The 14,994-nt window shown below is 41.3% G+C and overlaps 6 protein-coding genes across 6 annotated transcripts; 3 read left to right on the plus strand and 3 right to left on the minus strand.

Annotated features, from left to right (window-relative positions):
* The first annotated feature begins 421 nt into the window (after nucleotides 1-421).
* On the plus strand, nucleotides 422-5,019 carry CYBJADRAFT_165188 (uncharacterized protein). Its single transcript, XM_020213925.1, has one exon. It carries the CDS (start codon nucleotides 451-453, stop codon nucleotides 4,960-4,962), a length of 4,512 nt encoding a protein of 1,503 aa, XP_020072815.1. The 5' UTR covers nucleotides 422-450; the 3' UTR covers nucleotides 4,963-5,019.
* Nucleotides 5,020-5,046: 27 nt separating this feature from the next.
* CYBJADRAFT_181988 (cullin CUL3) lies at nucleotides 5,047-7,466 on the minus strand. The gene is made up of 2 exons (XM_020217025.1): nucleotides 7,348-7,466; nucleotides 5,047-7,281 (listed from the first exon to the last, which is right to left on the minus strand). Exons 1-2 carry the CDS (start codon nucleotides 7,390-7,392, stop codon nucleotides 5,062-5,064), a joined length of 2,265 nt encoding a protein of 754 aa, XP_020072816.1. The 5' UTR covers nucleotides 7,393-7,466; the 3' UTR covers nucleotides 5,047-5,061.
* Nucleotides 7,467-7,717: 251 nt separating this feature from the next.
* Nucleotides 7,718-9,280, plus strand: SWC4 (Swc4p; the record flags this gene model as incomplete). The annotated part of the gene is made up of 2 exons (XM_020212347.1): nucleotides 7,718-8,108; nucleotides 8,352-9,280. The coding sequence occupies 2 exons, from the start codon at nucleotides 7,718-7,720 to the stop codon at nucleotides 9,278-9,280; spliced, it is 1,320 nt and encodes a 439-aa protein (XP_020072817.1).
* Nucleotides 9,281-9,298: 18 nt separating this feature from the next.
* Nucleotides 9,299-10,078, minus strand: CYBJADRAFT_121927 (ClpP/crotonase; the record flags this gene model as incomplete). Its single annotated transcript, XM_020212385.1, has 1 exon — nucleotides 9,299-10,078. One exon carries the CDS (start codon nucleotides 10,076-10,078, stop codon nucleotides 9,299-9,301), a length of 780 nt encoding a protein of 259 aa, XP_020072818.1.
* A 332-nt stretch (nucleotides 10,079-10,410) lies between these two features.
* CYBJADRAFT_170244 (uncharacterized protein) lies at nucleotides 10,411-13,836 on the minus strand (the record flags this gene model as incomplete). Its single annotated transcript, XM_020216098.1, has 1 exon — nucleotides 10,411-13,836. The coding sequence occupies one exon, from the start codon at nucleotides 13,834-13,836 to the stop codon at nucleotides 10,411-10,413; it is 3,426 nt and encodes a 1,141-aa protein (XP_020072819.1).
* A 433-nt stretch (nucleotides 13,837-14,269) lies between these two features.
* FPR1 (peptidylprolyl isomerase FPR1) lies at nucleotides 14,270-14,599 on the plus strand (the record flags this gene model as incomplete). Its single annotated transcript, XM_020212453.1, has 1 exon — nucleotides 14,270-14,599. The coding sequence occupies one exon, from the start codon at nucleotides 14,270-14,272 to the stop codon at nucleotides 14,597-14,599; it is 330 nt and encodes a 109-aa protein (XP_020072820.1).
* Nucleotides 14,600-14,994: the final 395 nt, after the last annotated feature.

Genomic DNA, 14,994 nt, shown 5'->3' on the forward strand with positions numbered 1-14,994 from the left:
TGCGCTTTCCGGTGATGGTTGTTGTCTTTTCGTGCTGATGGTGACGTGAGCGGTTAGGACCGAAATGAAAAGACCGAAACACCCGGACACCAGAACATAACTCCCAGAGTACACATGATAGAATGACTCCAATTGAACGGTTATATAGCAGTGTGTTTTGCATGATCTTAGATGGAGTTATCTCATGATAACTAGAGTTAGTGTTTTATGTCATTTTATGATATAAACCTCTTCGATTGGTGCAATTACCACGAATCTCTCTGCCCGTCTCTTTCTCTTAGTAAATTACCGACAGCCTACGCGCCCGCGCGAGCGCGACTGGTCGGTGGGACGAGCCTAGAAAATCGCGTTGGCTGCCATCGGCCTAGGAAGAGCAAAAAAGGTAAACAAACAATCTTTCCTTCTGGCTCGCTGAGGGTAGAGTACACACAGAATAAGGCTCTCTATGATATGACAGACCAGCAGTTGGAGGGTTGCTGCGCTGACTCTGAGGTTGATGAAGAGAGCTTTCACTTAGAACTGTCTCAAAGGAAGCTGGATTGCGCTATAAGGACGAGGAAAACACGTCAAGCGACAGAGATCTATCGAACAGATGGGGTCGATAGTGGTCTTTTCGATAGATTTGAAGAGTTATTGCATAAGCCACTGCCTCCTAATGATGCTGCAGATAGCGACGTGTTATCTGACTTGGGTGTTTCCCCTCATAATGTCCCTTCTGATGCCCCGGTACCTAGTAGATCAGCCAGTTCTGATAATGGAGAGATGCACTACGGGAGAGGTTCACGAAGAAGAAACATATCCTTTTACCAACAGCATATATACACTATCGATTGTGTATCGTACACATTGGGCATAGATACAGCTAGTGCTACTGATTTGGTGAAAAAGAACCCAGCCCTCATAGAGATGTTCCACGAGGGAACTTTGCCACAATTCTTGAAGACTGGTTCTGCACGCAAGAAGAAGACGAGGAAAAATGGAAGTAGCAATGGTAATAAGGATACAGGCACCTACATCAAGGACATGGATATCCAAGACGTTGATATACAACAGTTAAGGGCGCAGGAAGAAGAAGAGGAATCTTACAGTGAGGGGTCAGAACCTTCAACAGATTCGTCGTCTTCTGAGGATGATGAAGAAGATGACAATGGGGCAAGTAATGACACTCTACAACAGAGGAGAGATTCATCTACTATGGACAGTGCCGATAAAGAAGAGGATAGCAGCATTAATGTTACCTTCAGGGGTAAAACCTATACAAGCATTGATGAACTTGCAAGAGTTTCAAAATTGCCCAAGTCCTACTTTTCTTCTTTGGGTGTATTCAAGACAAGTTCAAAGAGAGTGGTTAAGAAGAGAACTCACCTAGAAGACAAACGCGTTGGTGTTGCTAGAAGAAAGAAAATCAAGCACTCTGCTCAAGATAAAACAGTACATGGGTTTGATTCGATATTCACAAATGATTCTCAAGGTGAAGATGGATTCAAAGAGCTCGCATCGGTTGGAGAAGTACTGTCCGATGACGAAGATATCCGCAATGTTCATCCAATGCCTGCACTTGAAATGTTTGATAACGGAGATGAAGAAACGACCTTTTATCCTTCAGGTGTCACCTCGGTGGGTTTTATCGATAACGATGATGATCTCGAGACAATGGAAGACAGAGGATTCGGGGGCGACAGAATGCTTGCATCAGCACCGAGGAAACCACATGTTTCAAATGCAAAGAATCAAACACGTAAAGCCAATCGTTCAGCATCACCAAAGATATTCAAACGCAAGCACAATGGTTCTGTGAGTGTGAAAACGCCTACCCAAAGGAAATCATCGCCAGACTCGCAGAAGAGGAGTTCCGACATAAATGAAATATCAAAAACCAAGCGAACGAGAGGAACAAGCATCGGTACTATGTTTCCAAAATCAGTGCCTACGAGGAAACCAGTCGTTAGAGTCCCACTTCGGAATATCACGGAAAGCCATAATGCAGCCGAAGGATCCAAGGACAGTAGACGAGACCATAATTCATCCAAGTACTATTCTCTCCGGCCAACAAGTAATTCTATGTTGGGAAGACATGGACACATGTCAACAGTGGTATTTGAAACTTTGGCTGACGACTATTCAGTTCTACCAAGAAAGTTACCCCAGAGAAATGTCATTAATATTGATGAGTACAATGATCAAGTCGATGCTGCACACATTCATGAGCAAACAACATATATGAGTCATTTCATGAATTCACAGGCTTACAATATTCTTTTTAAAGGGTGTTGCAATTTTGAAGTAAAGTCCTTTCAAGCAATATTTGGCAAAAAGACTCTCAAGTTCTCAAAGTTATCTTCGAATGTGAACAATGATCTTCGTGAGCTTTTTGACACATTGATAGACTCTTCAATTATCACATCCATACCAAAGCTCACTCTTATAAAGAACATCCAGGACATCATGGTCTTTTGCTGCGATCTTGACGTAACACAGGCCAAATCTTTGAGATTAATGGTGGATAACTTCTATGGTAACCTTGAATCACAAATAAGGGCCAGTAGAACCATCAGAGATTATGAGCTTTACTGTTTGGCCTCGTGTTACATCTTCTATATGTGTGTCAATAGAATCTTTGAGACCAATTACCTCTCAATCTTTGACTTGAATCAGAAATCACGAGAGGTCTTCTCTTTGTTCTTTGAATTCTCATCGTACATCAGTCCTGGGACTTTGAGACGAAAGTTTAATGAAGATGGATTATTCAGCGAAGCTGTATCATTTCTATTTTCAGGTAAGAACGATATGACTTGGGATGTGTATGCAAATTCAGGACTGAAGGATCTTGGTCTATTACGAGATCTTTGTATAAGATTCCCACCTCAAAAGGCTTTTTGGCGTATTATTTCAAAAAGTGTTCGAAAATCTGTTGAAATTGGTGATTTCAATGGAGCCGCTATATCCTTAATGTCGATAAATGAATTCACACGTTTGGGATGGAAGATTGATGAAGGAATATTGCTGACCATGTATGATAGCATCAAGGAAATGAAGTTCAAGAACTTTCCCATGGAGCACTCACCTCCTGTGATCCTATCAAATAATGGTTTGAACAGAGATTCAGTAATTAACTTGTATCTCAACTTACTCATCGAGTTCAGTAAAGTTAGTGGGATCAAACCAAGGATGCTGGAAAGGGTGCTTCCTGTGTCTAAGATTACTTCTTCGGATGTTGTTATACTGTGTAATAGACTCAACATTATACTTGTCCTATCCTTTGCTTCAAGTAAAAACTTGGACTCCAGATTTTTTGACCTGTTGCAGCATCATCAATTTTCGACATTGGCAATTCAGAGATGTTTCCAGGCACTCAATATGCTGATTGAAATCAACAATACGAACAAATTTGTTACATCAATGGGTCCATTGACTAAATTCATCGAATCTCATATCACCGAGAAGGAGTTTCTTATCTGCTGGTCTGACTTTGTTAGTGGTCTACAACTTGAAAAACTGCTACCAAAAACGCAATTGAGTTTCATTCGTGTTTTGACTCACTTCTGTACCAGAAGGGAAGTATTTGCTCCTTCACAAGTCATTCTGGAGAAATACATTTCTAATGTACAAGATAGAAGTATCTTAGTGACACTCATGAATGACTTAAGGTCAATGGACCCATCGTCGTCTCTAAAACTGTGGCTAACGCTTTCTGCAAAAACCACTTCTGCTGGATTAACAAATTGGAGTAAATTGATTCGGTCATATAGGTTTGAAGATGAGCCCAGAATCTTTGCCTACATAATAAAGCACTCAGGGGTTACAGCTTATAGAGATGACCGTGAAACTATTCTCATATCACTTGTTAAAAACTTATTGGTTTCAACCCACTCTCCTAGCATGAACGCTTTCATTAGGGAAGTTTCAAAAGTGGATCCCCTGTTGTTGTCATGTCAAAATACCTTGATACAGACAAATCGTTTACAGATCGTGCTAAACTTTGTTCACAATCTGATTAACAACGAAAAAGCAGGTTCCCGTATGAGATTTCTTTCATTTTTAATCAACAGATTGAAATTTGAATTTGACAATAATGGTGGAGATCCACAATCATCATATGGAATATTTGTGAGAAGAGTTGTCGAATATCTCAACATATATGCTTCTGATTATGTTGGCACGTCCCAGGCTATGGAGACTTTGTGTGCTATCTTTGACATCTCTAAGAGGAAAGCACTTCTCTCAAATGGTGAGCAAGTTTTCAGAGTTGATGGAGAGATCTATGAGAGTGTCAAATTTTTACAAGAAATGCTCATATCTTGCTTGGATAAAGGAAAGGATTTTTCGGAATATCTTATTCCAATGATTATCCAACAACCATCGAAGGTGGCTGTCTCAATGAATATTTCTGATTCTAAGCTATTTTCTCTTTGTTGCTTAATTTCGTTGAGCATTGAATCATTGGCTAAGTTTCCTTCATGTTGGGTTTATTTGCATGAACAGACGAGAGCCCTTTTATCGCTACTCGAAGCTGACAGAAATCTTCAAGCTGTTGATTTTTTTTGCCTGATGAAAACGGTAAGACTATTACCATTCATGTTGTCATATCGGAGGGTGTCTTTCCAGAAACTTGAAAGATCGACTCTTGTAAATGTCTACGAGTTGTTGATATTAACGTTTCGATTACTTGATGGGTCAAACGATGTGGATTGTTTTACTAGTCTGACCTATTTGTTCACTGACTCACGTGTGTTAGATGAGCCTATTAGTCCCCCATACGAACCAAACTATCTCTTCAAGCCACCATTCAACATCAAGAATATCATTGCACATGCGGACTCAAATATTCAGGCCAAATTCATCAATGGGGAAGCAATGAATAGTCATCGATGTTCTCTTTTCGACCTCTTTAATGAGTTCAATATTCTCCTTGAAGCCCATGCCTCTGGTACATCACACAGTCATTCCATATACTACTGTTAGTCACAACCAAGGACACTAGATTAATAAATAATAACGTACATATTCAAAGACATCGGATTCTACAGTTTAGATTAGAAAAAAACGATTCTATTTATAAAATCATGCCAAGTAGTGGTATGTACTTCTGTCGTTTTCATCCCTTTGGAGATACTCTCTTTCCAGCAGAGCATCTATCCTTTTCTTGATGAACTGTGGTGACGGTTTAAACCTCGTGATCTGTTTCACCGTCTCAACAATCAATTCGTTATGTGACAAGGTCTTTCTACTTTTCATAATTCTAACAATTGCAGCATCCAACTCATACTTACGGTCCTCGTCAACCTTCTCAATGGTCTTTGCTCTTTCGGAATCCGTTTCAACTTTGTTGGCCACTGTGAGCACTTTGACTTTCGTCATAGGAGCTGAGAATGAATAGTTGAATCTGAAAACGTCACCAGGTTTGATATCTTTGGACATTGGTTTCTTTGTCAAGATTCTTGTACGAGGTGCCACTGCCACCGATTGCAAGCTTCTCACAAGATCAGTCTTAGGTATCTTCGTCAACATTTCAATTTGTTCAAAAGTCAAAGAGTCATGTTCTTCAAAAAGCAATACTATAAGGCCACAATATAAAGACATGTTCAGCTCATGGATTTTCTTTTCGAACTGGATTCTGATATCAACAGACCCAAAGTTATAGGCCCAGCTCAAGTTTCTTCCATGGTGCAGTTGTAGGTAATATTTGGCAAATGAACTTCTCAAATCTTCCAACTGCGGGGCAAGAACAACTTCTTGACAGTTCTCCTGTGGCTGAATGGGCCAGAAGGTTTTCGTCAACACGTTTATCTCAAAGTTCTTGTTGTTGAATTTCTTTGAAACCTCTTTTGAAAGATTTATATCTCTGAACATACCTTCGAGTTTTGAGGTGAATGATGATCCAATTTCATTTTTGAATTTGGAGATGAGGGATCTTTCGATGTCTTTGTAAGATTTCAACAGTCTCTTAGCCAAATGGTTCTTGTAATATTTCTCGAAAACATCCTTATCCTTTATGAATCTAAATACGATGATTGCGTTATTCATCATAGTTTCCAACTCATCTTCAGACTTATCTGCTGATTTCTTCACGTTTTCATCAATGAACAACGACAAGTACTCTGAAATCTTTGGATTCTTGTTTAAAAGCTCGACAAATGCATTATCAATAGTCTTTTGGATACTTGAATCATTGTTCAAATTCTTGAGGATGGTATCATATTTGCCTTTGAGTGAGATCACCTTTTCCACCCATACTATTGCTTGGGATGCTGCCTTCTTTGACGAGCTATGTTTCCCCTTAGGCTTTGAGTGTGTAGGAGCTTCTTCAAGCAGCTGGTTATCATGTGTATCAAATGACATACCTTCTTCCATGATGATTTCATGAAGTTGCTCCAGAAATCCATCTAGATAATCAACTTTCAGTAATAAATTGTACAGCAGTTTGAGTTCATCAATTCTGTTATCCAATACCCAAGTTCTTAACCCCTCGGCGTGGAATCTCATGACCCTGTCTATGTTCACTGTTATGAGTGCATTACCGACCAATGAGATCAATTTATCATACGTTTTTTTTGGAAGATATAGGACACACTTGTCCTGTTCGTTCGTTATCAGAGTGTCAACTTTTTGGATGTACACTAACCCGTTACCCAATGCAAAGAGTTCATTACTAATCTTGGTGTAGTACTCCAAAGTCTTTTCCAAGTAGTATGGTTCAAAGTACTTAGTGTAGTAATTTTCGCCTGTCTGGAGGTTTCTCTCCTCTTCTTGTAAAGATTCAAACATTGTTATGATTGACTTGACCAAAAAGATGTCCATGATCAATCCATTGCGGTTATTGGTGATCTCCTCCATTAACAAAGAATTCAGAGCATTTCCAATGTGGTTGTTATCATACTTCACGATGTTATCACGAAATAAGTTCACACCAACATCGTAGATCAGTGGGAGGTGATTCTCCTTTGCGTATACCCTGTCCAAATACATCAGCACATCGCTCACCATTCTCATTGAGAGCAGATGGTCACTCCATATGTTTGAAACCTCTTTGAGGAACACATGTGTGTCCACTTTCAAGGCCAATTTGTTGTTCAGCGAGTCCTTCAGCTCCAACAAGTGAGCTTCAACCAACTGTGCTACAGATTCATAGAGCTGTTTCCCATGTTTCCTCAACACCAGGTTATAGGACTTTCTGTACAGCTCCTCGAACGACAGCTTGGATGCGTTCTTCTTCTCTATCTCCTTAATGGCATCGGCCAACACCTGCCATGACTCTTCGAAGGCAACTTCATTGGTGAGGTTCTAGTCAATTAGTCAGTATTGTTGAACGCTTTTCTCGCCGCGAGACATAATCCCTATGAGACATACCTTTCTAGGAGCTCTGATCTTCCCCCTTCTGTTACTTGGAATCATACTTTCCAATCAAATCAATGAGAAAATGGATATCTCGCCCGTCAGGGGGGTTCTTGTTGAAGGGTTTGTTTATTCCATTCAACTCAAAGTATTGAAATGTTGAGCATTATTTACTGGCCGGGGCCTTCCTCTCCTATTGTTTCAGAACACCTGGACACCTGGACACCTGGACATATTAACACCTGGACACCCAAACACCCAAACACCACATTGTTCTGTTTCTCTTTTTTGCCAGAGAGCATCAAAACCACAAACTTCACAGAAAACAACATCAACAACAACATCAACAACCTTGGGATTACACTACAAGGCCATAAAAAGAGAAATGTCATCTGAAATCCTGGACGTGCTGAATGTTCAGCATTCGGGGAGCTCATCACAGCCTCCAAAGAAGAAACAGAAAACAGAACAGAAGGCCAAAGCTCTGACCGGTATGAATAGAGAATTATTCCAGTTATTAGGTCAAAACACGCCTCCTGTTGCTGTTAGAAATCAACAGAAGTTCAAGGACAGGCTGAATGCGCTGGAGAAGCCGTCTTCTTGGACTTGGGCTGCTTTCAAGAACAATGCGAGAACGGATGGGCTGAAGTTGCATCATTGGGTGAAAGGCTCCAAGGAAACCGTTGAGGCCTCTGAGCTTCCATACAAATTTGAGAAGTATAACACTGAGTTGAACATTCCTGACTTCACTGAGGATGACTATTTGACCTTTATCAGTGATATGGACAAGATGGAGGAGGCTGACGTTGATATGGAGTCTGGTGAAGCCACGAAGGCCGTCGAAGATACTGATTCGAGTGTGACGCCGATTGATGGAAACCTTTCTAAGGAGAAATCGACCATTGAAAGTGAATCAGATAAGAAAGATACGGAGAAGACCACTTCCACAGAAGAGACGAAAGATGCTCAGATGACGCAGGAATCAGAATCGGAATCGAGGACTGATGAGGTTGAAACAGAGAACAAGGCTGTTCCATGGTGCTATAAGGAGACCAGATACCTGTTTGACCTTGCAAAGGCGTTTGACCTGAAATGGATAGTCATAAACGATAGATACAACTATGAGGAGCCAACTGGTCGTTCCTTAGAGGATCTCCAGGAGAGATTCTACGGGGTTTGTCAAAGGATCCTCATATACCAAAACGAACAAGAAGAAACTGCACAGAATTCGAACTTGATCTCGAATCTCAACTATAACAAACACAAAGAGATTGAAAGAAAGAAGTACCTTATCAGACTATTGGAGAGATCTCCTGCAGAGATCGCTGAAGAGGAGAGTTTATTGATCGAAGCCAAAAAATTCGAGGCTGCTGCAAAGAATACAATTGCTGAAAGAGCCCAGTTACTGCAACTGTTGGATTCACCCCACGCTACAGGCTCGATAAATCAATACCTCTCGTCTCAAGGGTTAACACAGTTGTACAACCAGTTAATGACAGAGAAGCGTAAACGCAGGGTGGATTCACCTGCCCCAGAAAACCCATTAGCTGCTTTGAATGAGAAGTTCAAGCAACAGCACCTCTCTAGACAGAAACAACTACAGCAAGAAAGAATGGAGCAACATAAAAGAGTTAAGGATAGTCCAATATCTATGCTTCTTTCGAAGAACTTGACACCAAGAGAGGAAGCAGCCTTTGGTCTACAAGTACATGCGGAAAAGATTACACCTGGTGTGTTTCTAAGGTCTTCAAAGATCCCAACCTATAAACCAAACGTTCAAAACAGAATCGTCGCCATCTTGAACGAATTGGGTCTTGGACGTAAGCCTGTCATGTCTACGGAGAGTGTTGTTGCCAAACAGGATGAACTCTACAAGACCATAAACACGTTGTTGGACCTGAAGAAACAAGTTGACAAACTTGAAACTGAACATCGCATTATGAAATAGATACTGGAGAAGAAAAATCTACAGCTTTGAATTGAACTTTGGTGGTCTCTTTGCAATAAACGCGCCCATTCCTTCTTTCTGCTCATCATTGCCGAAAAGTGCGTAGAATAACGATTTCTCAACGGACAATCCATTGGTTAGACCTGTTTCATTGGCTGTGTTCACTGCCTTTTTGCACGCTTTGGCTGTTATCCTTGGACCATCGGCCAACCTTTCAGCCAAGTCTAGTGCATTCTCAAGCACCGTGCCGGGCTCAAATACCTTTGATACCAACCCCCACCTCTCGGCTTCTTCACCTGAAAAGGTATCACCGGTGAGGATGAACTCCATCGCACGTGACTTACCAATTGCTCTTATCAGCCTCTGTGTACCTCCAGCTGCTGGCAGCACGCCCAATAAGATCTCTGGCTGTCCAAACTGTGCACTAGTGGATGCGTAGATGATGTCTGCATTCATAGCCAATTCACAACCTCCACCAAGGGCAAACCCCTCCACCGCGGCAATGATTGGAACACCAAATTCGCTAATGTCCAAATTGGACAAGAGGTTTCTTTTCAGGACCTCTTGAGACGTTAATCCAACCATCTCTTTAATGTCAGCGCCAGCGGCGAAGGCATTGTGATCACCAGTAATGACCACTGCACCAAAGTGATCAGGATTTCTATCTGCTTGACCAATGGCGTCCTTTAGCTCGTTTATGATCTGTGTATTCAATGCATTAAAGGCCCTTGGACGGTTCAATTGAACTTGCAGAACACCACTACGTGGTTCCGATGTGAGGATGTACTTATACGCCATAATCAGTCTGTTTATCAGGAGTCCCAGAGATAATTCGGATCCTCAGATCGAAGGTCTTGTACGCCCATCTTTATACTTTTAATGTTTGTCCCCGCATCTATCACCTTCGCAAGTGACAGATTCTTGTTTTGTCCTTGCTCTTGTCCTTTGTCCTTTTTAATGCAAGTTGCGTCTTTTTGTGCAGACGCGCGCCGGAAGAATAACTCTCGAAATCTGTACAGAATTTACAAGCCACGGCACGGTTCCAATCCCCTCCCCCCTCCACTTAGGACAATTGTCAACAATTCTTACGGTTTATTAATCCAAACATTTGTCCATATATATATATCCTTTTAAATATCGTCAACTTGAACGAATACCTCTTGCTTATGTGCACGAGCAATGTCAGTGATAGGTAGCGTTGGCAGATTAACCCTGTAGTCCAAATCGTAAACTTTCAACTGGGGTAATTGTAGCAAGCCAGTGGATAAAGGAGTAACATGGAACACGATAGCTTGTCTTGTACAAGGTAGCACTGAAAGATGGCTCAGAGACTTTGTCCCACTCACCTGGAAAGCCTGGTTCTCGATGAGCGTTGTAGAGAAGGCAAAGATGCGAGACGTTGGGTTCTCAATGAGATACGTCAATACGAGGTCATTGTTCTTGTCATTCGCATCAATGTCCAAAAGTACTCTTGGATCCAGCAGTGGGAAACTGAGCTTCCACTTCTCGTGGATATACTCGTTAACGGTGTCGCTTCCTTCTCTTTGCCATTTCAAACTAAGAACGGCCTCAAATGCGATGTTTCGGTACGTGTGGCCATCATTGATCACCGTTTCTATGTAATGATCGGATTCAATATCACCAGCGTCTTTCGTACGTTGACGATAGTTATCAACTATTTCTCTGCATAGAACATGCTCATTTCCGGATTTCAAATGAAGCGTATCATCAAACACTTTGATACCAGTGTCAGGCTCGGTGACAACGGCCAGCCTCATGAGCCAATATCTTGATGGTTTGGGAATGGCAACATCACCTTCCTCAATTTCAAAGGTCTTTGGTAGATCGTCCTCTCTAACTCTTGGGTAGATGGAAACACCAATGGTGAATGGGTTAACAATCGGTATGATAACTTGAAGAGAATCTCTCATTGGGACTTCTCTATCATGGTTAACGTAGTACACAATGTCTATGCGTAGCTGAATATCACGAATCTCTTCTTCCTTGACATACTGTGGAACTTCGAACTTAATCGAATTTTTGATATCGTTGCTCTTCGGGATAGAGACGAGCTTCAACTCAGAAAGTGACCCATTCCAGGTGTGGTTAATCTGATTTTCTCCGTATAACAATTTGGCAGAAATATCCATATCAACGTTCTCATGGTCTTCGTTGTCTATTAACATATCAACCGAAACTTTTTCTCCATAAACCACGGCACTCGGTGTGCTCACTAGAGAAACTCTTGTATCCGGTTGTCTTGGAACAACTTCAGTGGTGAAAGGATCAAGCGTTGGCACAATATCTATTGATCCATTTGCATTGATCCATTCGTGTCTGTATTCGAGAGTACTCTGTTTCATCGGTAAACTTAATAACCTCACTTCAAAAAGTTCACCATAGGACATGACACCTGAGATCTTAGTACACGAACTTGAGCCAATATGCAACGCAGGAATGATAAATGTGAAAGTTTTCTCTTCGAGCGGTTGAAATAACAAATTGGCAGTTACTGGATAGCATTTCCGTTCTTCATCAAGGTCCATTTTATCAAACATTACATTGGCATCATTGTTAGCCGCATTTGGATCATGTTTCAATATCAGTGAAGGAATTTGACCTTCAAAGGTAACAAGAACGTCATCCAATTTAGTATTTCTCAAAGCGTGGTTTGTCTGCGATCTAATTCTCAGCTGGAATTCAATATTTTTAGACAACGGTACAGTTGTTCTCTTGAATAAGACACAGGTTTCGAAAAGATCAAGATTCGAATCCACATCCGCATTGATTATGATGCTTTCATCTGATGATTTCAAGAGGTTCTCAAAGTCTTTTTCATCATTTGTGAAATCTTCTGCAGTTCCCAATGCAGTTTTCATGGATGGGCTTTCAGGTAATAAACTAATCTCCAGAAGATTTAATACGGATGAATAATGCTTTTTCAGATGGAGAGAACACTTCAGTAACTTCATGTGGATGGCTGCAAGAAGGTGAGTCCACTCATCTTCTTTTAAACAATCTAACGATTGCTCGAAGAATTTCATGGCCTTTTCGAACTGATAATTATTGAAGTATTCTTGTCCTAATTGAAAGTTGGTGTAGGCGATACTTCTGTTGAAAGTGTTATCCTTCTTTTGAAACGCTAGTTTGGCAAACTTCAATAAATTGATCAATGAATCTTCATAAGATTCAGTGACCAATCCCGTTGCATATGAATCTAATTCAACCTCTTCATTCTTCGGGCCTCTTCTTTTCAAGAGATCCACTGCTTGAAGGTACAAGTACCCTGAATGTGGTAGTACTAATGGAGAGACCCTGTTCAATGAATCCGTCTTATAGGGTGTATCTGATGGAACCAGAGTCGTCGGTGAGAGATCTGAAAGCTGTGCCAACCATTTGAACTGTTGCGATAACCAACAAGAAACAGCGAATGAATTTGCGGGAACACTCTTGTCCTTTAAGAAGTACATCACTGTTTGGGTATGAACATCAAATTTTTTGTAAGCGGTATTGGTCTTTTCCAAATAGAAATATATTCTAACTATGTGGAACAGCGTGGTGTCGAGCAATAACCTTGTTTCCTTCCATTTTGGATTATCCAGTTGTATCATGTTTAACAGTTCAACGATATTTTCATATGCAGTTTCGTAATGTTTTACCGCAGGTTCATACTGTTGTCTAAATTCACTCAGTACACCAAGCTTTATCGAATATCTTGCTTCTATGCGATTCTTTAGAGACTGGTCTGGTGACTTTACTGTGGAAAGGGTTTTTGATTTCTTCCTTCTAACGTTTTTATCCAGGTTTCCGTAGTAATCTGACGATGAAACCTTCATCACTTGCAACACTTCCATAGCAAACGTCTGCAATTCCTTTGCTGTCCCAGAAGAGAGTAACAAAAGGCCATTTCTGTTGTTCAATCCGGTAATTCTCCGTATATCATTAACACGGTCTTCTAAATCAGGGTGTAAAGCCACAGATTTTTCAGACACGAGAATCACCAACAGCTTCACATTTCTCTTCATCAGTTGATCTTTCAGTATATGGATCTCCATTGCCAGATCTTCATCCTTTTTCGAAATCTCAGCTTCGTCTGTCAAATCCGTATCTATAGAGTACATGCCAATGAACAACGATGGAATGATACATCTGTACTTCTGCAACCAGTCAGCAGTTATGATGGAGCCCTCTTCTCCCGGTGATAATTCAGAGGGATGTGTCTTGTTCGGTAAAGCGTAATCATCATCAACTGGCTTCAACCGATATCTGTGTTGATGTGTTGGCATCTGTTGCTTTGTAGAGTTTGAGTCCCACACAACACCATCCAGATGATACTTCATCCATATCTTCAGTACATCTTTCACCAGCGGGATATCATCGACATAGCGTTGTTTCCTGTGTAAGCGCTCTGTGTCCCTCATCAGCGGGTTATCCTTTATGTCCTCCTCATCTTTCAGTGTTGTCTCTGTGGCTAAGGACTTGCACCGTGGGTCGATTCCTTGGATCACCACCAATGGCGACAAATGAGATATCAGCTGCAATGGGTATGACTCCATCACACACACCTTCTTCCTCTATCTATACGTTTTGCTAAGGCTCAGAGTGGTATAAAGCTGGATCAAATCGTTGTTGTTGTTGTTGTTGTTGTTTGTTGATGTTGTAGCACATATTCGTCGGGGCAACATTACACAATTTTGTTTAATGCAGTTTTAAGAATAATCAGAATTAAATCAATACATTATTACCATATCAGGAAATATACCATATATAGTCCTTCCCAGTACTTTACTACATTACCCTATGCTCTCCCGCCTGGCACGCAATTGCATCAGAGCTCTCAACTCGCAACCCCCGAGAACTCGACAGAGATGGCGAACGTTTGATTCTTTCCTTCTCCTGTTGCGAATTGGAGCCTTGTATTAAATGCTTGCAATTAGAACTTTTAGAGCTCAGCACTTTAAGAGAACCTTCACTTCTACTATCCGCAACATGTCAGACCTCAAGATCGAAAGAATTGCACCAGGTGACGGTGTCAACTTCCCAAAGATTGGTGACAAGGTCACCATCCACTACACCGGTACCTTGGAGAATGGTAAGAAGTTCGACTCTTCCAGGGACAGAGGCTCTCCATTCCAATGTGTCATTGGTGTTGGTCAAGTCATCAAGGGCTGGGACGAAGGTATCCCACAATTGTCTGTCGGTGAAAAGGCCATCCTCACCATCCCAGGCCACAAGGCTTACGGCGATCGTGGTTTCCCAGGTTTGATTCCACCAAATGCCACCTTGGTGTTTGACGTTGAGTTGTTGAAGATTAACTAGATCTTTCAACAGTTTGTCTGTTGTGAGTATAAGTAACGTTAATCAATGCTACAAGATACGCTTTCCTTGATAATAAATCATTAATATCTGTATGTACAGTTAGAATTGTTGTTCAGTCAGCTACGTCTCCCACCACGACGTTTTGTCTGACTCTGAGACCTCGTCCTGGTCTTTGGAGGCTGTGGTTTCCTCTTTGCCGGGGATTTCTTTGGTGCCTTCTTAGGCTCTTCTTTGGCGTCATCAACGTCATGCGATCTTGTTCTGAGCTTTCTAGGTGGGGGAGATTGATTCACACTCCGCGTTCTCTTCCTAGTTATAGGCTTAGCCGTACTTGTCGTACTTGTCGTACTTGTCGTACTTGTCGTACTTGCTCGAGTTCTCTTTCTGGTTCTTGG

The sequence above is a fragment of the Cyberlindnera jadinii genome, assembly GCF_001661405.1.
Source record: "Cyberlindnera jadinii NRRL Y-1542 unplaced genomic scaffold CYBJAscaffold_1, whole genome shotgun sequence".
In the NCBI taxonomy this organism is placed as follows: Eukaryota; Fungi; Ascomycota; class Saccharomycetes; order Phaffomycetales; family Wickerhamomycetaceae; genus Williopsis; species Williopsis jadinii.

Coding starts and splice junctions, on each gene's coding strand:
- CYBJADRAFT_181988 (XM_020217025.1), bottom strand. CDS start 7,392: ATGATTCCAAGTAACAGAAGGGGGAAGATCAGAGCTCCTAGAAAG. Junction 7,282..7,347: donor AGATCAGAGCTCCTAGAAAG/GTATGTCTCATA, acceptor CTAATTGACTAG/AACCTCACCAATGAAGTTGC.
- CYBJADRAFT_165188 (XM_020213925.1), top strand. CDS start 451: ATGACAGACCAGCAGTTGGAGGGTTGCTGCGCTGACTCTGAGGTTGAT.